The sequence below is a fragment of the Raphanus sativus genome, chromosome 6 (assembly GCF_000801105.2).
Source record: "Raphanus sativus cultivar WK10039 chromosome 6, ASM80110v3, whole genome shotgun sequence".
Lineage (NCBI taxonomy): Eukaryota > Viridiplantae > Streptophyta > Magnoliopsida > Brassicales > Brassicaceae > Raphanus > Raphanus sativus.
The window spans coordinates 29,178,898-29,202,625 of record NC_079516.1 but is presented as its reverse complement, the minus strand read 5'-3'; the positions used below and the strand labels follow the sequence as shown (position 1 = coordinate 29,202,625).

The 23,728-nt window shown below is 33.9% G+C and overlaps 2 protein-coding genes across 2 annotated transcripts; both read right to left on the bottom strand.

Moving 5' to 3' along the window:
• Positions 1 to 3,331: 3,331 nt before the first annotated feature.
• Positions 3,332 to 7,096, bottom strand: LOC108808278 (uncharacterized). Its single transcript, XM_018580451.2, has 2 exons — positions 5,444 to 7,096; positions 3,332 to 5,326 (listed from the first exon to the last, which is right to left on the bottom strand). Exons 1-2 carry the CDS (start codon positions 7,094 to 7,096, stop codon positions 3,332 to 3,334), a joined length of 3,648 nt encoding a protein of 1,215 aa, XP_018435953.2.
• A 9,279-nt stretch (positions 7,097 to 16,375) lies between these two features.
• LOC130495713 (uncharacterized) lies at positions 16,376 to 21,934 on the bottom strand. Its single transcript, XM_056987199.1, has 9 exons — positions 21,796 to 21,934; positions 21,438 to 21,659; positions 20,927 to 21,365; positions 20,153 to 20,842; positions 19,170 to 19,727; positions 18,356 to 19,011; positions 17,528 to 18,273; positions 16,499 to 17,086; positions 16,376 to 16,381 (listed from the first exon to the last, which is right to left on the bottom strand). Exons 1-9 carry the CDS (start codon positions 21,932 to 21,934, stop codon positions 16,376 to 16,378), a joined length of 4,044 nt encoding a protein of 1,347 aa, XP_056843179.1.
• Positions 21,935 to 23,728: the final 1,794 nt, after the last annotated feature.

Sequence of the window (23,728 nt, the reverse complement as noted above, 5' to 3'; positions counted from 1 at the left end):
CATGAAGAGGTGAAGCGTTAAAAGAGGGAAGCTCATAGATGAACTAGAAAACCTTTTTTATGTAATGTGTCTCAAATAATTGTTGAAGATATAATTACCAAATGTTTTTATTACAAGCCGAAATTCATCTGTTTCGTTTGCTCATCCCCCATGTTCATGCTGCATGCTTCTTCTTCTTCTTCATGACCCTTGATTTACCATATTCAAGTTTTTACGTTACTGTATTAACTTTCTTTTGCTACACGCTGCATGTTTTAAAATTCAGCCACAAACATATGTAAGATTGTTAAAACGTCTCATAAACATGGTATGAGGAGTTAAAGCTTGGGAGATTGCTTGACTAACAAGTAAATACTCACACCACCATAACAAAAAGGAGGTACAAATATATACAAACCACCGAACCTATGTTGTCCTCTACATTTCAAATTGAGGTACTACTTTATTATATTATAGAACTATCTGGATTTTGTTGTTTCAGTCTCTCAGATTTAGTCTCTTTTTCAAGGTGGCTGTAATCAAGGTCTGAGGATCAACAATACAATTAAGACTATTTTTAACTCTGCTGATCAAGTGTCTGAAGCAATATCTAAGAGAGTTTATTCACTTTGGATTTATCGTGTTGTCTTAAAAAGGTATACACCTTATATTGGTGTACGAAATCCTACTACCTTTTTGTTTGTTTCTCGACGATATTGGATATGTTAGTTAGTGTTGATTTACTCTCCTGACATTTGTTGCAGGGTGGTGCATGGTTATGCTTACCCTACAGTGCATATTTTGGTGGAGCTTGTGGATATGGTTTGGCAGTTGCCAATCCACCGTTGTATGCGATGGTTTCAGCTGGAGGTCCTTCACTGTTCAACAATGGAAAAGGATGTGGAACATGTTACCAGGTACGTTGGTATTGATCTTAATAATATTTTAACGTAAAGATCTATCTATCATAAGGCCATTTGCAAAAAAAAAAAAAAATATTCATATTATGTCAATGCCAATTGAATCAATGTTATTAACTGTGAACTCAAACTTTTTTGTACTTTTCGAATCTTGGGATGATATGATGGATCAAGTATTTGCTTCATTGGTTCCAACAGTGGCAGCTATGGAATCCGAGGAACTATTCTGTAGAATTTATTAATAGCATTCTATTTTGATCTAAGGTTATAGTAAAAATTGTTCTAACATGTTATATGTATAAAATAAATTATAGTTTCAATAAATGATAGTCTAATAAACCAGACAAAATATTTAACAAAGATACAGTAAATTTCTCTAAACAGACAATAAATTAATTATTTATAAGGAAGCCATTATTAAAAACTATTCTAAAATTTAACAAGTGAATTTTTTTTTAGAAAACCTAATAAGTTATTGGGATAGTATTGTTTATTTAGTCTTCAAATATAATAATATATAAAATATTATATCATATGTTTATTAAAATATTGATGATTAATATTATGTTTTGATTCTGTTTTCTAAACAAATAATTTCCTACTATTGTAAATTATATATTCATGTTCAATTATTTAAATTATTAAATTTAAAACAAAATATGTAAAAGAAATAAAAATACAAGTACATTCAATATATACAAAATATAAAATAATCAGTGTTGAGTATTAAACCTATCCACAACAATAAAAGCTCAAATCTACTTAATATATATAAAAAAAATTGAGCAAACATTTAAGAAATGTATACTATTCCAATGATGAAAATCCTGTCATGCTAAAACAAACTTATAATCTTTAACGAAACTAATAAAAATAAAAATAAAGAATTTTAGTTAGACATATATAAAGATGATATAAGAATTTTTTTTTCACCATATAAGAATGTGTTTTCATTATAGAAACATAGTAAAAAGAAAGATAATAACTAAAATAGTATAATGTCATAAAATATATTTGACAACAAATAAAAAAAAACAAAAACAAGTTAAAAAAAGAAACAAATATCAAAAATTAAGTAAAATGAATATAATATCTCCTCATCACTTAAAACTTTTTAAAAGACAAAAATTATTGTTATACACATCTCTTACAAATGCAAACGTAAAATACAAACCACAAAATCATATAAAAATAAAAACCTAAATCACAAGTAAAGTATATCCCGCCCGTAGGGCGGACTTACCCTAGTATCATATAAAATAAAGAATAATAATATGATTCCTTTAAAATATTTTTAAACATTTATGGTTACAGTTATTAATGATATAATCAAAAATAATAAATAGCTATAAATGGTATAGCAACCTTTATAGTAGATTTTTGAATGATTATCTTTTAATAGTATAGATTATGCAAATAAAATATTATAGAAATGCTATTTCTTATTCTATAAATAAAAGTAAATTTATTTTATAATAAAAATTTACTTTATAATAAAAATTAATATTAATTACGATTTTTAATATTTAATTTTTATTTTAAATGTAAATATATATATATACATATATATATTTAATATTTTTAAAAAATATATATATATTTACATTTCAAATAAAAATATTAAGAGATATAATTAAAATGTAATCTTAGAGAAAAGCACTTAATAATCTCTTTTTGATATTTTATTTTAAAAATATATAAGTAATATGTTAGGGACTTAGGGGAATATATATATATATATATATATATATAAAATAAATTTAGTTGTATGTAAAATAATAAAAAATTAAAAAATGTAATGTATTTTTGTTAGTATATTTTAGTGTATTTTTTAAAAAATTATATATTTAATATGTGTATATGCAATTATAATTTTCTTTCTAAATTAGAAAAAAATTATGTTTATCTAATCAATGCAAGTTACGGAAAATTAGGCTAGAAAATATGAGAAGATTTGTGTTGATATTATTGTTGATAAAATTAAGGAAACTGGTCGTACGAATTAAAATTGTACACAAAGAAAATTGACTTTTTCTGATTTTGGTTTTGAAAATCTACTAATATATTCTTAACTCAAATATTCTAACAATATTTTTTGAATAGCATATTCACAATATATTCGTTTTTTTGTGAAATTGACAGAAAAAATTTATGAAATATAAGTAGTGGTATTTCACAAACACATTTTATATAGTATACATATGAATGAAACGTTTTAACATGATTTATTTATGAGCACAAAACCTTATCTTTAAAAAAAATTTAATATATAGTCATAATAAAATATGCAAGTCTCAGTGATGTGATGAACATGATTATATAATAGTTTGCTATACATTTTTGAGTTAATGGTTTGAGGCATGGTTATGTAGGTGATGTTATAAAATGTGTTAATGGTTTCTTTTTTTTTTCTCAAACGGCCGTTCTATTACTCAGGCTTGAGGTGGTCTGGGGAACCAGACCAGAATAGAACAACCAATGTAATACAAGTTCCTATGGAAAGATCTTGCTATCTTAGCTAATGAATCAGAAGATACATTCTCATTGCGTGAAATATAAACTATTGAAAACTCCGAGAATCTGCTCTTCAACTTGAGAAGCTCTTTCAGTTCAGTTGAGAAGTTCGGCCATGCTCCAGGGTCCTTGATCATTGCTATCAAATCCTTGCAGTCAGTTCCAAAGAGCTGACAGTTCGACACTTGCAGCATACATTCCATCGCCCATACTAACGCTTCAAGTTCCGAATGTAAAGCTGATATTCTTCGAGGTTTATTCCTTGCACCCAGTAGCTGGATTCCTCCACCCGTATTCTTCCATGTCCATCCATAACCACTGAAGAATGCATTATGTGTCCAGGAGCCATCAATCAAGCATATTTCAGTCTCTATAGGAGGAGCTGTATTTTCTGGCAGTCTCATTACTTCTTCCTTCCGGTTTGCAGCAAACCAAGCATGACATTCCGATTCCGCATGTCTTGCAGTTTCCAAGGGGTCCCTGTCTATTCCTCTGAATAGCTTCTCATTTCTTACTTTCCATATAAACCATAGGATCCATGGGTATGGGTCCTTATCGAGCTCCGGGTCTTCAATGTCATTCTTTCTCCAAAATAGATAATCAATATTCGAGAAATGACTAGCACTGGGAAAATTAGCTGGAGGAGTAGGAGTCGCAGCATGTGCCCAAGTTTGAATCGCTGGGGGACATTCAAATAATGCATGATTAATGGTTTCATCCTCAGCTCCACATCTAGGACAATGATTATCACATCGCATATGACGATGGATTAGGTTACTAGTAACAGCTAGTTGTCCAGATATAGCTTGCCATATGAAATGTTTGATCTTCTGTGGAGCCTTTATCTTCCAAGCAAAGGCTTGGAGTTTTAAGATACTTGGCTCAGGCTCCGAGATGTTTTCTCTAAGCAAATTAGTTGCTACCCAATAACCAGATTTGACCGTGTACATTCCGTTCTTCGTATAACTCCGGCAATATTCATCACGAGAAAAGTCTTGGCTTACGGCCAATGATGTTATCAGCTCAATATCCTCCCTTTGAACATATTGTTCTAGTTTCTCTGCATCCCAGCACCTCGGATTGCCCGTCATGAGCTCACTTACTGCCATCAATGGATGTACAACTGGAGCACAGGTTCTGGCCGGCCTAGATGGGATCGTTGGGATCCAAGGATCCTCCCATGCCCTGATCTCATTCCCAGAATGGACTTTCTGTCTGATACCCATCAGTATCAATTCCTTGGCAGCCATGATACTCGTCCATCCATATGAGGGATTTGACGTTTTGTTTAGACGCAAAGGCGTACTACATCTGAAATATCTTCCCCTCAAGACTCTAGCCAGTAATGAATCCGGGAATTGTACTAGACGCCATAACTGCTTCCCAAGTAATGCTAGGTTGAATTCGTGGATGAGTCTGAATCCTATACCTCCTTCTTCTCTGGGCTTACATACTTTTTCCCATTTGACCCAGTGTATCGCCCTTTTCGGCGGGTTTGAACTCCACCAGAACTGTGCAATGGCACTAACTAAGTTTTCGCAAGTCTCCAATGGTAGAAGCAGTGTAGACATCACATACGTGGGCAATGCCAGTAATATCGATTTTATGAGCACCTCTTTCCCACCTCTAGAGAGCATTCTTCCTGTCCAGCTGTTGACGCGAATCTGCAGGCGTTCCTTCAAGTAGGCAAAGAGCCTTACTTTTGATCCACTGATGTCCTCAGGGATGCCGAGATATGTTCCCATTCCACCCTCGTTTATGATCCCTGTTCTCCCTTTTATCTCATCCTTCACATGGCCAGGTACTCTCTTACCAAAGAGTAAGGATGATTTGTCAAAGTTAATACATTGTCCAGAGGCTTTTCCATATGTTGTTAGTGCTCTCATTACTTCATCACATTCACGGGGCTCCGCCTTACAGAAGAACAGGCTATCATCAGCAAAGAGAAGGTGGGAAACCGAGGGGCTAGCGCGAGAAACACGCATCCCCATTAACTTTCCTTGACTCTCTGCATGATTAAGAAGACTAACGAGCGCTTCCGTGCATAAAATGAAGATGAAAGGAGACATAGGATCTCCTTGTCTCAAACCCCTATGTGGGGTTATATTACCCCTTGGTTGACCATTGAATAGGACATGGTATTTCACCGATGATACACATCTCATTATCCATTCAATCCAGATATCAGCGAAACCCATCTTTTTCATCACCGCATTTATGAAGTCCCATTCTAACCTATCATAAGCCTTGCTCATGTCCGTTTTTATAGCCATTCTCTTCTCCCTACTGCCAGGATTTGTACGCAGGGCATGAAACATTTCTTGTGCTATCAGTACATTATCGGTTATCTGTCTTCCAGCAACAAAGGCTGACTGGGTTTCAGATATCCTATCCGGCAATATTTTCTTCATTCGTTGGCATAGGACCTTTGATATTATCTTGTAGCTAACATTACATAGACTAATTGGTCTGAAATGGGACATCTCATCAGGGTTCTCTTTCTTAGGAATCAGACATATATTTGCATCATTAAGTCCATTGGCCATTTTTCCTTCAAATAGAAACTCATTAACCATACGGGTTAAGTCAGTCTTAACAACATCCCAAATTTTTTGATAGAACAGTGCAGTGAAACCATCTGGTCCTGGGGCCTTTTCTGGGTGCATCGCAAAGAGTGCTGCTTTGACTTCAAATTCCGTAACGGCCAACGTAAGGTCAGTGTTTATCCGATCAGTAATGGACGTGCTCACAGTCGCTAGAGCCTCTTCGATTAGCTCAGGATTAGAAGATGTAAACAACTCTCTGAAGTAACTTGTTGCAACGGCTACAAGTTTCTCTTCCTCCTCCACAATATTTCCTGCAGGATCTTTCAGCTTTATAATCTTATTCCTGGCTCTCCTCTGTTTTGTAACAGCATGAAAGAATTTTGTGTTTAAATCCCCTTCCAGGAGCCATAGGACTCTGCTTTTTTGCTTCCAGAACTGCTCTTCTGCTTTAAGAGCTGCTGTCAGTTCTTTGATAGCTTCTCCTAATTCTTCTTTCGTGGCAGTGTCATCTGTATTAAGATTATCGACCTTAGACTTAAGATCCTCGATCAATTTTGAAGAATTGAGATCTCTCTCCCTTTTCCATTTTCCTAAAGCTCTCCTACAGCTGGAGATTCGATCCATAATGTCTGCATTCGGAGGAAGATCAAGAGAGTTCCATCCATCCAATATCACTTGTTGTATCTCTTCACTTTCCAGCCACCGTTTATCAAATTTGAACGATTTCTTTTTCCTGGTTGGCTTGGACAAAATGTCAGCTAATACTGGTCGATGGTCTGATCCCCACATTCTTAAGTATTGTACTTTTGAGTGTGGGAATTTTTCATGCCAGTCTTCATTTCCTAAAGCTCGGTCCAGTCGACATTTGACTTTTCCAGTCACTCTTTTTCCAACCCAGGAGAAATGGTCTCCAGTATATGGAAATTCTAGCATTCCACAATCTGATATCATTTGATTAAATGAAAGAAATGAAGTATCAGATCGTGTTCGTCCACCTTCCTTCTCATGATGACCTGTGATTTCATTAAAATCGCCAGTCATAAACCACTGACCATTTTTATTCATTGAGAAACGCGTAAGACGTCCCCAAACATGATCACGTCTCTCTAACACAGGGTCTCCATAAACGAAAGTCATATAGACCTTTATTCCATTAATACTTGCAGAAACATCAATCATACGATTATTCGAAAATAAAACATCAACTTGAAATTCATCCATAAAAACAAAGCTAAACCACCCGATTGGCCAAGAGGCTCAACGGTAAACAATCTATTAAAACCTAACTCAGCCTGAATGTTTTGCAACAGCAGCTTCGTATTCTTCGTCTCAGAAAGGAACAAGAGTCCTGGGCGATGCTTCTGACACATCTCCTTAAGGCGTTGAACTGTGAGGTTGTTCCCTACCCCTCGACAGTTCCAACTGATTGTTTTCATTGATGATGGTGGGGCGGATGTTTGGCATCCCCCATACCCTTCTGTGTAGTACCCGAACCAATTGAAAGTGCCTTTGAGCTTGTTGCTTTCGTGCCTCTTCTAGCTCGTCCCTGAGCCTGTTTGTTGATTCTCGGTGAAGCTCTGCGCTGCTGCTCTTGTTGTGCGGAGAGTAGAGACCTAGTAGAACTTCTGGTCAGTGTTTTGTTCACACCCTTGTCGGCCTCAGTAGTGTTAGATTTGAATCCATCTTCAATCATAAGAACTGAAATGTTCGGCCTCACTGGGCTGTTTACATTTTGCAGGTCCTCTCCCAACAGATCATCTTCCTCCATCAATGCGAGCTCAGTTCCTGGATTTTCTTCCATAGCAGCATCGTTAAAATCATCCTCTTGATCCATATCATACTCAGCAAGAGCATCAATCTTTAAAGCATTGTACGGTGGGATGAGAGTATCCGCATGATCTTCCATTGTCGAGTCTTGAGAGCGGGAAGAAGCAGGCCTGAAAGTTACGTTCTGATCGATAGGAGGTTCTGTCTCCTTTGTTTTAGTTAGCATTGATTTATCTGACATAGGATCAGACAACTTTTCTTTCATCATAGCAGACGTCGGACCCAAGCTTGTGTCTGATCTCTCCCTTGTTTGATCAACAATCTTTAATGCTTGTTGCTTCTCCTTCCATATAGGCTCTTTGCTTCTATCTATCTTATCTGTGTTACACACATAAGAGTAAGGCTTGAACCTATTATCTCTCGAGCTGGCAGTACGAGCTAATCTAGCCGAGTGGGAAGATCGTTGAACCCGAGCAGAGGAGTTAAGACCTTCTCTATGAGGTCTATACGAGACTTCATCCTTGGCTCGATCGTCATGGCCTCGGGAAGGTAGAGGAGCTCGTGGGCGAACGCGATCAAAGACATTCTCCCTGGTAGCCGCTTGAACAGGAACCACCTGTTGCTTTGGTAAACAATCATTGTTCTCATGTGTCATAAACCCACAAACAGAGCAGTGTTTAAACAGTTTCTCATAGAAGAGCTTGATCGTAATTTATTCTTTCTTCTTTGTTTGTAGCTTTCTCGAGAACTTCAGTGGTTTAGTCGAGTCCATCGCCACTTTAATCTTTCCATCAACAGCATCAATGGAGATTCTCGTTCCCAGCCTATCCGCAATGGCTTCAAGGTTCTGTTCAGTACATAGATGTAGTGGGATTCCTTGCAACTGGATCCAGAACGGGATCAATGATGGGTAATTCTCGTCAACCACCGGCTCCCAGCGTACAAGAACAAACATACAGTAGTTATGGTGGAAGGGTCCTTGCTCCAGAACAAAGTTCAAGTCCTCTTCAGTGTCAAAATTAAACAAGAACCTTCCATTGCCCAGATCGCAGGTAGAGATCTTATCCGACAGTCCCCACTGTTCCGGCATCGCAACGATGAGCCGTTCAACGTTTTGTTTTTTTGGATTCAAAATCTTGCCTATAAGAGACAAGCTGTATTCCTTGATGAGATGCTCATCCTCTTGATCCGGTAGCTGAATAGGTGCATCATCATCTTCCTGATACAAAACGCCTTTTCCCTTGTTTGAATCCATGGTCACCGTACAAAGATACAGTGAGTCGAGAGAGATGGAAGCACGTTTGAAACAGAGATGAGAGAGAGACGTGGCAGAGACGTAAGTGATATCATCTGATGAGAGAGAGTCTGGAGGTACGGATTGAAAGCTTAAGATGGTCCCAATCAGATGACAAGAGTTGATCTAATGAGAGAGGCTAATCGATCACCAAGGGGTGTATCGATCAGGGAGTGATCGTCTTCTTCTCTATAGCGCCGTCAGTGTGTTAATGGTTTTGAGGCCTGGTTTTGTCCAATGTTATGGTTCTGGATGAATAAGTGACATTTTGATAAGAGTATTGATATGTAGGAGCATTGATCAGGAGGAGCAGACATGTGATATGAAGGTTACAATTACATTCACCACTCTAAAAGAGAAGCTATGATATATAAGGTCAACATGAAACATCTAAAGAGATTTTTCTAATTTTAAGAGCCACAGTTTTATCAGTGGAAATGGAGTGAGCAGTTGCAGAGTAGATGGCACACAGAAAAAAATAGTTTTGGTACATTGGGATAAATCATTAGAGAGGTTCGGAGAGCCATGATATGTTAGTATATTTATATTGATCATATGTCGAGTTATATAATTAACTTTGGCCCATCCAAGTTACTCGAATATTAATAAAAGCTCATAGTATTTCTCTTAATGAGAAATTCTTAGGTTCCCCTAGAGTGAACCTTTAGATTCACCCAGCCAATAGGATTTTGTTATTTCATATTCAGTATCTTTTAAAAAAAAAACAAATTATTGTCAAGTTTCATTATATTTTTAAAATAAAAATAAAAATAAATAAAAAATAATAATAATTGCAAACAAAAACACGTTTAAAAAATATATTTTTAATACCTTCAACCAATAATAAACCCTAAATCCTAAATCCTAAATCCTAAACCCTTGGGTAAACCCTAAACCCTTGATAAATCTAAAACACTTGGATAAATTCTAAATCATAGAGTTTAAGATCTATCCAAGGGTTTAGGGTTTACCCAAGGGTTTAGTATTTAGGGTTTAGTATTTAGGGTTTAGTATTTAGGGTTTAGGGTTTAGTGTTTTGATGATTATGTTAAAAGTATATTTTTTAAAAAATCAAAAGATTTAGGATTTATCCAAGGGTTTACCATGGGTTTAGAGTTTATGATTTAGGGTTTAGGGTTTAGTATTTTGTTGATGGTATTTTAAATATAAATTTTTTTTTACTACTACTATTAGTTTCTATTTATTTTTTATTTTAAAAACATAATAAAACTTGACAATATTTTTTTTCCTTTTTTAAAAGATACTGAATATGAAATAATGAAATCCTATTGGCTGGGTGAATCTAAAGGTTCACTCTAGGGGTGAACCCAAGTATTTCTCTTAATCTAGTGCGTTGAATGTCGAATAGTTAGCTAAATATAAGGTAGGACTAAAAAATTAATTAGTTAATAAAAGTGTGCAACAACTTTTCATTAGTAGATCTTTTTAGGATGATTCGCTTTTAATAGTATAGATGACTATATCACCAGGTTTTGTGTAAAGTTACTAAAGGTAGACTGTTAAAAAAAACAGTCTAGATGACATTTATCTATATTATTGAAGTTGAAGTACACAACTGGATTGTTTGGAAACAAATATAGTATAATAAATAAGATGTGTTTGGAAATATGGATAGTAGAGATATGTATTTTCTTTTATTTACACATTTACCCATTGTATTTTCAATAACTTAATAACAAATGAGAATTGTTTAGAAACATGAATAACATATTTAATATTTTTTAATTAAACATTTAGCCATTGTTTTAACAATAAATTAAATAACCTTCTTTCTATATTTTTTTTTATTTACAATTCTGTCACTATATTTACAATTCTTAATGGTGAAATATAAATAGTATATTATATAAAACAATTTTTAAAAACAGTATTATTACCTTATTTAGTTTAACCAAATATAAAAAATTTCAAGAGTTCTATTTTCAAAACAAAAATCATAAAATTAATAATAATTCATAGAAAACTAATGCAAGAAAATTAAAATTTTGAAACATGGATAAAAGTAAAAAAAAAACGGTAATGGACTATGTTATTAATAAAAATTGGAAATCCATTATATTAGTTTTGAAATATACAAAATGGACTAATTTAGTTACCTAAAAACATTGTTTTGTCTAAAATAATCATAAAATAAAATTTAAATTCTATATACATATTTCAAATAAAAAAAATTTAAAGTTGATTTATATCAAAAATTGATTTAAAATATGCATATATTCAAAAAAAATTATTTTTACTAAAATATTTTCCAATAACCATTATTAAAAAAATGTTTTAATATATATAAGAAAAATACAACAAAAATATTAATTTCATATACCAGTTTAAATTATAGTTTTTATATTTTATTTAAAATTTAAAAATATAATATATGTGATTATTTATAAAATGGTACATATAAAATACTATTAATTATATGATTATTTATATTATGGACCAATAGAATTAATTATATGACGACATATATAAGATACATAATAGTGACTAGGGCTGGGCGTTTACGTATCCATTCCGGTTCGTTTCGGATCTGTTTGGATTTCGGATTTTCGGGGTCAAATATTTCAGCCCCATTCATATATTTCTAAATTTCAGTTCGAATTATGACTAGGGCTGGGCGTTCAGGTATCCATTCATGTTCGTTTTGGATCTTTTTGGGTTTTGGGTTTCCGGGGTCAAAGATTTCAGCCCTATTCATATATTTCTAAATTGCAGTTCGAATTATATTCGGATCTTTGCGAGTTTAGTTCGGGTTCAGCTAACCCATTTAATTTATTTTTTTAAATTCATTATATATTTTGAATTTCTTAAAATCTATAAATAAAATAATATATTGTATATAAATCTGAATAACATATGTCAGAATACCTAAACTTAACATATAAATTGGTTTGGTTTAAATTTTGGATCAAAAGTTATTCTAAATATTTTTGGTATTTTAAGTGTACTTCCACTATGTTAGATATTTATATTTGACTATTTTTATATATTTTTAAGTATTTACACTAACCTAAAAGTATCATATTCTGGATGTTTTTATATATATCAAATTAAAAATAATTAATATATATAAGTATATAAATATTTTTCGGATACATTTTGATATCTAAAATACTTCGGTTCGAATATGCTATAGTTTCGGTTGTCTAAATATCAAAATTTTGAATAATTTAGATATTTAATCAATTTTGGTTTGGGTTTGGTATTACTCTTTCGGATCGTGATCGGTTCGGTTCTTCAGATTTGAATTTTTTATTCAGTTTTGATAGTGACATGAAAAATAAATAACAACTAGGTAGTAACCCGCGGCTTGCGCGGGATGAGGTGGTTAGCTAAGCAATTTTTCGAGAATATTAGAAAGTATATATATATAGTTTGGAATTTGGGTTTTGTGTTTTTTTTTTTGGTGTTTAATCTCGGTTGTGCTGCTTTTACGGCATAGACGTCACTGAGATAGAAACATATGTAAAATGATTATATTTCAACCTTTTTTTTCTTCATTTCCGATAACATCTATTTTTAACTATAATTAGTAATAATGTATTAAATTACTAATTATATTGGGGAACTATAATATAAAAATGAGATACCATTTAGACAAATATTTAAAAACATCAAATAACACTTAACAATGATAAACATACACAATGAATATTTCTCAATTCATCATATAAAACTAAACATTGAAAGACATCAAATGAAAATAGACATTGATAATAAAACGTTTCATACATCTCCCATAGAAAATGTTATTACAACAATCCACTCCAAGTTTATACTTTATTTGTTGCGAAGACATAAAACTGGTTCAGCCTTTTGTAGTAATAACAAATCTCGCACACTTCCGCCATGCTATCGTGACACAAATGATATGCCCGTGGCGCCATGTTTACCATATTAACGTGATAACGCCTCTTCACTTCGACCGAGATTGAACTAAGTGAATTCTTTATACTTTCCCAGCATAAATCGGAGGTTGATATACTTAGTTGCCATTGAAGTTTATCCATAATTTTTTTCCCGGTTGCCAAATGACCTCGGGCAAGCATTAATAACCCGTAGAGATAAATTCCGTTTGAATAGTTTAAGCAGGCTGATTGGCGAAGATGATACATACCTGTGACATTGTTTTTGTGTTCAAAGTACTGGAGTATGCCCTCAATGTAGTGTGCCTCTGGATTGCCGTTCGTCATGCAGAGTTCCTTGAACTGTTGGTGTTGAGTCTTCATTTGAAGTGGTTCGTCTACAAAGTACCGGAGACTGATGTTTTGGAAATGGCTTTTGGCATCATCATTAGGTGTATTGTCTTCGTCTTCAGATAAGATAATGATTTCGGGCGTGGTGTAGTTGTTAACGGTTATATCGGAACCCATCTTGCTGATACAAAGCTTGGAAGCGAACTCTTTTATTTTTCTCAATTCGTTTCTACTCTTACTCTCTTCTCTGTTGTTTACGATATGAAAGTGGAAGAAGAAGAACTATGAACAAATGCTTAAATAAGATATAAAGAAGGAATATAAAACCAGCTTTACTAAGCTTTCTTCAGAGTGATGTGAAAAAACGTATAAGATGAAGGGAATAAGCAGCTTTAAAAAGGCTGATGTCGAAGCCATGTATTTTCATTTCAATTCTCCAAAGTATTGCTTTTTGCATGCTTAATCAAATCAGGTAATCTCGGTCATAGTGCATTTTGACATGCTTTGTTCTTTTCATTTCTCAAAAAACGGGAGTGTCAGCATAGTTTAGTTATTATAAAAACCGTGTGTGGATATCAATAGATTTAGATTAGTAGTAGGACAAATAAAACAGCAACTTAATCATTCATCAAAAAGAATCATGATGAATTTTAATCGAAATCAGGGATGGTTAATATATTACAAATAGAATAGAAAAAAATATAGATGGGATTCTATGGAACTTCATTAGCGTAGATTATAGATAATAGGTGATATATTTTTTGGTTTTTTAATGTTTATAGAAACATATGTAAAGATAAACATATGTAAAATCGAAAAATACTAAAATTCCATTATAAAAAAAGATGCATAACTCATCCTTTAAAATACAAAGAATCCTCTAAATAAAAATAGGGTATTATAAGACCAAAGCAAACTTAAAATAAAATAGAAATAACTTTGAGACTTCAGTATTCGCGTATTGGAATCCTGCAAAAAAAGCGTAGAAAATATATTAGGCAGTTTCAATTTTTCATTTCTAAATATATACTCATATTAAGTTACAACAAATAATATTATTCTTACTGCAATTTGAAGAAACGAATATCTGGAATATCAATATCAAACAGGATTTCAGAACCACCTTCAAAGTTTGTAACATATTTGAAGCCACCTATATAAAAATTAAAACGATAAGAACGCAAGAACCTGTTATGAATTAGAAACATTGAAAATAAGTTTTAATTACCTGCTCCCCACTCAATTCGCCATAACCTTAGAACACATACTACAATATCAGCTGTAGTTGAACGCCAGAATCCGTTTAAACTATGGGCTAGAGCTCCAGAAGCAACACACTTAATATGCTTGTAACTGTCAGTTATTGTTAATTAACCTGTCAATATACAATGATATATGGTCGTATTGATATAAATTAATCTAAGAAATAATAAGGTTAGAACCTGAGGTCTATTAAGGAGAAATCCAACGAATATACAATTTGATTGTAAATGTTGGCAGGTTCAGCTTGCTCATGAGATATAAGATCTCCTACACGAACCAACGCTCCACATAGATCTACATAATAAATATTTACTCGGCATTTAGTAAACTTAGTCTATATTAGGTAACAATATAAGATAAGCTAAAGAATAATGAACTTACCAACACAGTACATAGGATGATAAAGACCACGCTTTATACCACGAAAGTTTGCACATCGTAGAAAATAAGAACCATTTATTGGTTCTATCATCGAAACCAAGGTCTCTTCAGTGAACTTGATAGTGTATTTGTTTTTTGTGGTTCTTACCAACCCACCAGCGTGTTTTATTTTGAAATTGACTATCTCAACCCAACTACTTTCATTTAGCTGCATGTCATTAGGTAGAGATATATCATAGTTCAAGCTTCCTTCGACTGTTACTCCCTGTTTGTCAAAAAGAACGGACTATAAAAGCAATACAAATGTGATTTGTAATATTTTCAAATTAAGAGTCGAAAACTTACTTTCTCATCTCCCAGGAGCATGAAAGAGTGATGATCTCCACCTCTTTCGTACTCCATTTCCTGATGATCTTGACGCGGATTGCAGGAAATGGGAGATTAGTTTGCAAATTACCCAAAGAAATGAAGTTGGCCATCGCAAATTCTGTAACAATTTTGACTGAGAATGAGTTATCTTTAGGGTTACTATGCTTGCTTTATATACACTACATATATAGGTATTTCCGCGAACCCTAGATAAAACTTAGTACGTGATTTGTGTAATAAATTGCTATGCAGAGAATCAAAAGATTATTAATGACATTCCTTTTCTGTATATGAGTAAAATTTAGTAGATATACAAATGCAGTATTTTATACATTTACTTTCTCGGTTTATGATTCTGAGTTAGATTTGGGTGATATGCCTTGGAGAGAACTTCGATTATAAGATTTTATAGATATAGTCGATTTTGTGTTCTTCATTAATATTATCGATATAGGAAATTATCCTAGCTGCTGTATTATGACTATATATATCATTGATATTTAAATTAAATGCGTATCTTTTTTCCTTGCAAGTTAATTTAGCAATTGTTTGGTAATAGAATATATATTACTATAAGGACATAAATGTCTTCCTTTTGAGATTCATAAGTTTAGAAAAGTGAGGTTGAGAAAACAACACTTTTACAGTGGTTTTAAATAGAAAAATGTATTAGTGATTTTTTCCGGAAATTTAAGTAGGATACTTATTATGTATATAAACTAAAATAAAGATTTTGTTAATATTAGATGATAGCTTTTATATTATATTACACGAATAGAATTAGCTGGAGTAATATTTATTTATTTTCGATGCAAATATGTCTAAAAGGAAACATGGGTATAATGATATGCTGCAAGTTTGAATTAAATGAAAAATAATAGTGTACATAGCAACTTCACAGCTTAAATTCGAAAAATTGATACTCGCCAGCAACAATGCAAGAAAAAATAACATCCTAAAAATTTGAGGTCTTCCGAATAAACTTCAGTTGACTTGTCCATTAGTTCTCCCTACAATTACATAGTTATAATAAATTGTTTGAAGGCATAGGGGAAATATGAAATATAAGAGTACACGATTGTCATACCTTTCATGCTAAAACACTTATTTGTTGACAGCATTGAAGAATCAACTCTGTTATTAACACATAAAATATAGTAAGCAACATAGTCAATTTATATAAAATTAGAACACTTCTCCAAAACGATTATAATTTGGAAATACAGTTTCTAAGCTACTCTTTATACTTACTTGTGTGTCTTTCTCTTCAAACAAATTCTGGAAAACTTCCTTGTAAACAACATTCATGGTTGAACTCTGTGGGCACGCCCCATCTTTGTCTGTAATTAAGATCTTTAACCCTTTCCTGGACTTCACTCGAGAGACAGCTACATATAACTGGCCATGCGAGAACACTGGTCTAGGCAAAAACAGACCCACTTTCGCTAGTGTTTGTCCCTGGCTTTTGTTTATTGTCATGGCAAAAGCTACTTTCAAAGGAAATTGTCTACGCCTCATCTTAAAAGGAAGCTTAGAATCGGTAGGTGTTATCAGAATACGATGTAAGAAAACCTTCTCACCTGCTCTAGTGCCTGTAATAACCTTAGCTTCGAGGAGATGATTACCCAGTTGGGTAATTTTCAACCTTGTCCCGTTACACAGACCTTCGTTAGTATTAAGATTCCGCAATAGCATCACTGGTGTACCAATCCTCAGCCGTAAAGAATGATTAGGTAACCCAGATGCTTTGATACTATTAAGAAAGTCAGGTGTGAATACAGAGTCATCTTTCGATTTAGTATCAGCAGGATCAATACTATCTGAACTCAAATATATTCTCTCTTCCCCTGAAATATGGGTGGTACAATAGACTCAAAATATAAACTTCCGAACTTATAAAAAAAAACTCTATACTAAAGAGAGTAATTATAAAACAGAGATAAAGAGAATCTTACTAGTTAGGTGATCAAGCATGTAGTTGTTAATGACATCGACATCTTCATTAGTTGGACACAGGATAGCTCGCTCTTGAAAAAATAACGGGTCTTTAGAGTCTTTGAATGTAGTCCCATATACTTCGGACACTATAGCCTCAATAGGATCATTACATTGTGTAATCAAAAGATCCTTAGGAATGTCTATCATAGTTTCACAAGTGTTCGGCTCATTTATCTTTCCATCTCCTACGTCCAATATCCATTTTGAAAATTCAGCTATCTCCGCAGCTGCACTATGATTTTGTTCTGAAAAAAGCCTCATATTTTTGGTTAACTCCAAAACTTTGCAATATTTCCACAAATACGATGAGTTTAGAGCAGCCATAACTATATCAGTTCGATTTCCCTTAGGAATAACTGGTAATATTTGTCTGAAATCACCTCCAAAGACTACCACTTTACCACCAAAAGGAGTTTCATTGGTTGTCTTCATAATGTCACAGAGACTGCGATCTAAAGCTTCAAAGCAATGTCTACTCATCATAGGGGCTTCGTCCCAAATAATAAGAGACGCTTTTGAAATTAATTCTGCCTGATCACTACCTGGTTGAATCTTGCATGTAGAGAATTCATCTGGGTTAATTGGAATGCTAAATCTGGAATGCGCTGTTCTTCCTCCAGGTAGTAGTAAAGCTGCAATTCCGCTAGAAGCAACATTTAGAACGATATCACCTCTTGAACGTATAGAAGCTGAAAGCAGATTCCAGATAAATGTTTTCCCTGTTCCACCATATCCATATACAAAATAGACCCCTCCTGATGATGTATTGACAGAGGCCATTATCTCTTCGTATACTGTCCTCTGCTCATCGGTCAACTGTCTAAACAGTTCCTGGTGTCTAGTGCGCAACTCTTCCTGAGGGTAATTAAGTTCATCTTCGAGAAGCTGATTACCATGAGAATATTGATCATTGTCAACTGGCTGAGGCATGGTCTTCCATCGTTCCAAAGATGTATTATTTTTTCGCAGCAACTTATCTATCATCAACAACGTGATATTCTCAATCTGTTCTTCTGTCAAGATGAGATCTGCAATAAAATCATGTGTTAGTCAATAATTAATTTGTAATGTAAACTCTCGCTTTGATATTAAGGTAATGAACTAACATACTTGGGTTTCGTCGCTTTTTTCGTTCAAGGTAAAGAACATCTTCGGATAATATGTCTTTGGTGGAATCCCAAACCAATCTCAGCGTCGATAAGCTTTCAGATAATAACATCTGAGCAAATAGACGTCGAACATAACTTCCTGTCGCCCAGAAACTACATTCTTTTAGAGCTTCAATATACTCTTTGTCATCATCCAACAAACCAAGCTCATAACAGACGTCCTCAAAACTTGGGTAAAGAATTCCATCTACTGTCTTGATGTCATCATAAGACCTTGGCCCTTTAACCTTATTAATCAATACCCTCAGATAAAAAAGTTCTCCAGCACTTGGTGAAACAGGTGTCAACCTTCCAATAGCAAAACCCTTCTTCCGTTTTTTCCACACAGTAGCCTTCGCATCATATATGAATTTAGTTGGAAGTTCTGCATAAGTGAGTAGTCTAGCTTCTGGATAATTCTCGCAACAATCAAACCAAGCTAAAAACATCGTTTTGGTTGTTTTAGCACGAGCCATTACAGTATCAACTGTATCACCCTCTCTATAAATCACCGGTTGATCTCCTTCTAGGTGAAACGTTAGTTTCTCAACAGGTGTAGATCGATAATGTGTTGGAAAGGCTAAAATTCTCCATGTAGCTTCGCAAGCAGAAATGTACCTAAAATTTTAAAGAAATATCAATAAAATTCCAATTAAAAACATATGAAAATATTTAATATAAAAAACAAATTATATTGTACACCATGATAATTCACATAAAGTCTAATATACTATTTGTATATGCATAAAGTTACAAACCAGAAATATGTAGTTTACCTGGCCTCGAAATACTTTTTAATTTCATCAACGGTTTCTTCCTCATCACCCTCAGCGGGGTTTGCATTATTTCCAGAATTAGTAGTATCTGAATTATCCTCTGACCCCATGGCATCACTTTTAGATTTCTGAGTTACTGTTGCAGTAACACAATCATGTCCTTTGTTGATGTACTTAAATAGATACTTAATAAATCGAGACTGGTTACACCACTCGACATTGATATGTGCATTGTATCCAAGAAGAAGCTCTTTGTTATAAGGAACGACAAACCTGTTATCCAAATGAATACCCCTTTTCTCAATGAAAGCACCATTATCTCTTCTCCGGTATACAGGATAGCCTTGTGAGTCAACTGTTGTTTTCTCTACAATCTTCCTAGGAAAGAATTTTGAACACTTACCATCTATCATGCAGGGAGAATCCTTGTTAACAACACCACATGGACCATGAATCATAGTGTCTCTCACGATTTCATACAATATAGGTTCTTCAGTTCTCTCAGGAATCTCAGCTGATATTATGCGATCAATATCCTCAGCACATGGAAATTTGTCTCTGGCATCCATGAATAACAAAATATGAGCATGTGGAAGCCCTCTTTTTTGAAACTCAATCGTGTACAGGGCTGAGATAATAGACATGAATATATTAAATACGATTCAAAAAACAAATAACACTAATTGTTAAGTATAGATAATTAATATTTACTATTATAATCATCAAAAAGAAATTACCTGAAACTGTTTTTCCAAGCAAGTGCTTCTTAGTTAGATCATCCATCAAGCTATCAAGCTTTGTTGAGCTTTATCTTGAATAATCTGCAACAAAGCTCTGGCCTATCCTCCGATCTCAAGTTATATTTTGCAAAATATCTCGTCAACTCTGGCCATTTAGGGTTACATGTGAAAGTGATAAATAAATCAGGGAACCCATAATATTTGCATATAGTCATTGCATCCAAATACATCTGATGCATGTACCGAGGCCCACCGGTGAAAGATGAGGGAATTATGATACGGTTTCCTTCAATAGGAAGAGACGATAAACCCTGATTCGAAGCAGCCACAAACTTACTGAAACTCAAAGACCTTAGATTCGCCTGGTTTTTTCTTATGTACCGAAGCCTATGAGTTTCGATCATTGTATAAGCATCGACCAAAAACTGCTGAAGTAAACGCCTTGAAAGAAGAAGTGCTTGAGAACCAACCTTCCGGATTTGAATCCGATATGCAAAGAATTCTCGCATACTAATATTTGGTTTCTTATTTTTCTTGTTTCCTGTATAACCATGTTGGATCCCCAATCGAAATCCATCTTCTCCATAAGGGAATATAAGAGGATATTGAAGTGGTAAATAGCAAGGGTGCAACTCATGAATCCTTTTCAGCTTTCCCGAATTTTTCTCCAGAATAATATCTCTTTTATCCATGTTAATTCGGAAATCTCCAACAACTAATCCAGCAACTTCAGACGATGTAGGGAGATTGTATACTCGTCCATCCTTTACACGGTTATGGATAAGTTTCAGACACAGCTCCTGACTATCTTCTTCATCATTGAATCTGTCCATTGCATTGCGGAACGTCTTCACATGGACATTACACTGTCTTAACATATTCATAATAGACTCCACCAAATCTTCTCTGATTTTACTTCGCTCAGAATTACCACTGTAAATAATTAGACAAAACAATTAATATTTTAAAAAATATAATATTTAACTTAATATATTCGAAACTATTTTCCATCTTTACCTCAATGCTGAAATTCTGTTCTGAACCTCGTTCTCAGTATCATGTATGTATAACTGCGAGAACTTTGCTTTCTCTTTGGGCTTAGGTTTCATACTCCCAATCAAATGATAATTCTCACCATGTAGTTTAAAAACTTTAGGACCTTTTCCACTGTTGACGGAATTGTCAATCTTTCCTCCAAGTGAAGTAAAGGAAAACATCATATTCAGTGATCTAATATTTTCTCTGAAATGCTTACTGATAGCATCGTCGTTGGTTAGAAGTCCTTGTAGAAACTCCGGGGGTTCCTGCAGTAGTGGAAGTTTGATTTTCCCCCTCATACAACACATCGTGAAAACAGCTCTTTTAGCTTTTCTATTCTTACTGATTCGCTCATTATACCAAAACAATGCTCCGCAAACTGGACATTCGTTGTCAATGTCACCGTCATCTTTGTAACCTGAAAAAAAAAATGTTTCAAATAGGATTTTTCTTTACACTCATCGAGTTTATAAATTTATATAAAATTTACCTTCTTTCGTTACGTTCGACAAAGTCTTCTTCGACTGGGTTCTTCTACGTTTTAATTTTGGGGCATAATCAATCCTTCCAAGAGATGTAGATGTGCCATTATTGTAGTCCTCTTGGTGTTCCTCAACTACTTGACTTTCATCCTCACTCTCTGTTTCTGAAAAGTAATGATATTCATTCTCCGCATTGCTTGTATCTACATGCCAGATATCGTCACAGCTCTCTGAATATAATCATTAAAACAACATTACACTCTTAATTAGCCTCAAATAACTATAATGCTTGAATATTGTGAGTTTGTAGGAGTCTAATAAAACAAATTCATAGATAAATATACGACATAAAAAAGTTATACTAACCTTCAGAATCAGAATCTGAGGCAATGGGTGAGATGACCGAATTACGGGAAAAATTGAATTCCCTAATGTTCATAGGACTTCCATCGGTTGATTCCTTCTGGCTATGTAGACCCCCAACAACACTACTCTGATAATTCATTGATTGAAGCAAGGATGTAAATGAATGTTGGTTGGGTAGAAAGGTGGGCGGGTTAACCTGAGGACTGCCATAGTTAAAAGAATTTGACTCCAAAATTGTATTTTGTGTAACCATTGATCGAAGTAAGTCTGTGAAACTTTCTGGACCGGGTATCTGAACGTCAGGGTTATCAACTGCACTGCAATTCGACTGGAATTTGCCATTGTTTTGCTCAACTGTTTCCCCACTATGATGATGCCTTTCCCTTCCAGTGAGTTCAAAAGATGATAAAGTACCATCTGCTAAGATTACAAAAGAAATTAATTTTCATGGATAAAAAAGAGTAAAATATATTAGTCGAATACATAATGTTCTTACTATGAGCTGAAGAGAGTGCCTGACTATCACTTTGGCTTGTGTGGGTAAGAGTAGCACTCTTTACTTCAACACAATTTCTCTTTTCACTAAGAATGTTAACCCGCTGAGATCTAGCTTCTTTTGCCATGTTAAGATTGAAGGACTGCTTAGCCGTAGACGAAGGTGTCCTTTTATCTCGCAAAATGTTAATCCTTTCTGTCCTTGAATTTCTTTGAGACAGTGTCGTTCCATCGTTTTCAACAGTGGCACAAATATTAGTTACATCACTAAAAACTTGGGTGGTGGATTTCAGAGTCGGTGATTTTGAAAGAATATCATGTTCGCTTCTTGAAGGCACTTCCTTCTTATTGTTTTCTGATGGATATAAAATCGTTAGTATATAGATAATACAATCGAGATATTTTTCAAATTAGCTTCTACCTTGCTTCTGTCGTTGCGGTTGAGGATTTTCTTCACCATTTTCCTTGCCATTTTTATGTCTCTTTCGGTTCATGATTTCTTTTTGATGGTAAAATGAAATTTCAAAAAATGATGTTCTAGATTAATAGTTCTTCTGGTTTCTTAAGCAAAGTATGAGACTAACAATGTCAGGAAATATTTTCTTTCTTTTTTCCAATTTAGATGTAATATCTGGTTTCCTAATACTAAATAGAATTCACTGACGTCTCAAAATACATTTAAAATTTCAATATACTGGTTTCCGTATAAAAAACTAAATCTGACAACTCGAATTAACATGGCCTATGAAGATCGCCAAAAAAACAAAGGATTGTAAATAAATATAGGGTAACGGGTAAAAGAAAATCTAATATAAATGTTTTAGTTAACATCTGCAGAAATTGATATAGTATAAAGTACCCAAAAATTTCCGTGCCTGCAGCCTTCGTTAACCATATACTATATATTAAGGGTTCACGAACTTAATGTGCACATTCTTTCAATAAGTAATATCGTTCGCGAGAAAAATAAAAAATAGCATTGGATGGTAGAAATACTTGTAATAGATAGAGGCTTCTTATTAAAAAATGATAGGACGATACATAGCTCAAAAACCAAAACCTAAAAATATTTCAACTAATAAAAAAAAACTCAAATATAAGAGAAGAACATGTTAAGAAAAATAAAGCCTCAACAAAAAAATCCTCCGGGATAAACTGATTTAGCCACTTTTATCAATCTTTGCCTTTTTGCCTCGATGATTACATGGAGTACTGGTAACACAATTCTGGTCCCAGGTTTCCACATATCTCTCATAAGGTGTTCCTAGATCTTTTGCCGGAGTTATATCACTTGGTTCACCTGCTTGGGAAGACTCCAATATTACAAACATGGAACCCTATAAGCGATATGATGAGATTATTAAGAAAATGGTTAGAAAGATATGTTGTTATAAAAAATTTTAACGCTAAGATAAAAATACTAACATTCGGGTCGACC

Excerpts from the sequence above, each read along its gene's own strand:
- LOC108808278 (XM_018580451.2), bottom strand. The coding sequence starts at position 7,096 with ATGACTTTCGTTTATGGAGACCCTGTGTTAGAGAGACGTGATCATGTT. Across the intron at positions 5,327-5,443 it reads TTTTATGCACGGAAGCGCTC|GCGGAGCCCCGTGAATGTGA; the intron begins GTTAGTCTTCTT and ends TTCTTCTGTAAG.
- LOC130495713 (XM_056987199.1), bottom strand. The coding sequence starts at position 21,934 with ATGAATTATCAGAGTAGTGTTGTTGGGGGTCTACATAGCCAGAAGGAA. Across the intron at positions 21,366-21,437 it reads GTCGAACGTAACGAAAGAAG|GTTACAAAGATGACGGTGAC; the intron begins GTAAATTTTATA and ends TTTTTTTTTCAG. Across the intron at positions 19,728-20,152 it reads TCTTTCACCGGTGGGCCTCG|AGACAAATTTCCATGTGCTG; the intron begins GTACATGCATCA and ends CATGGATGCCAG.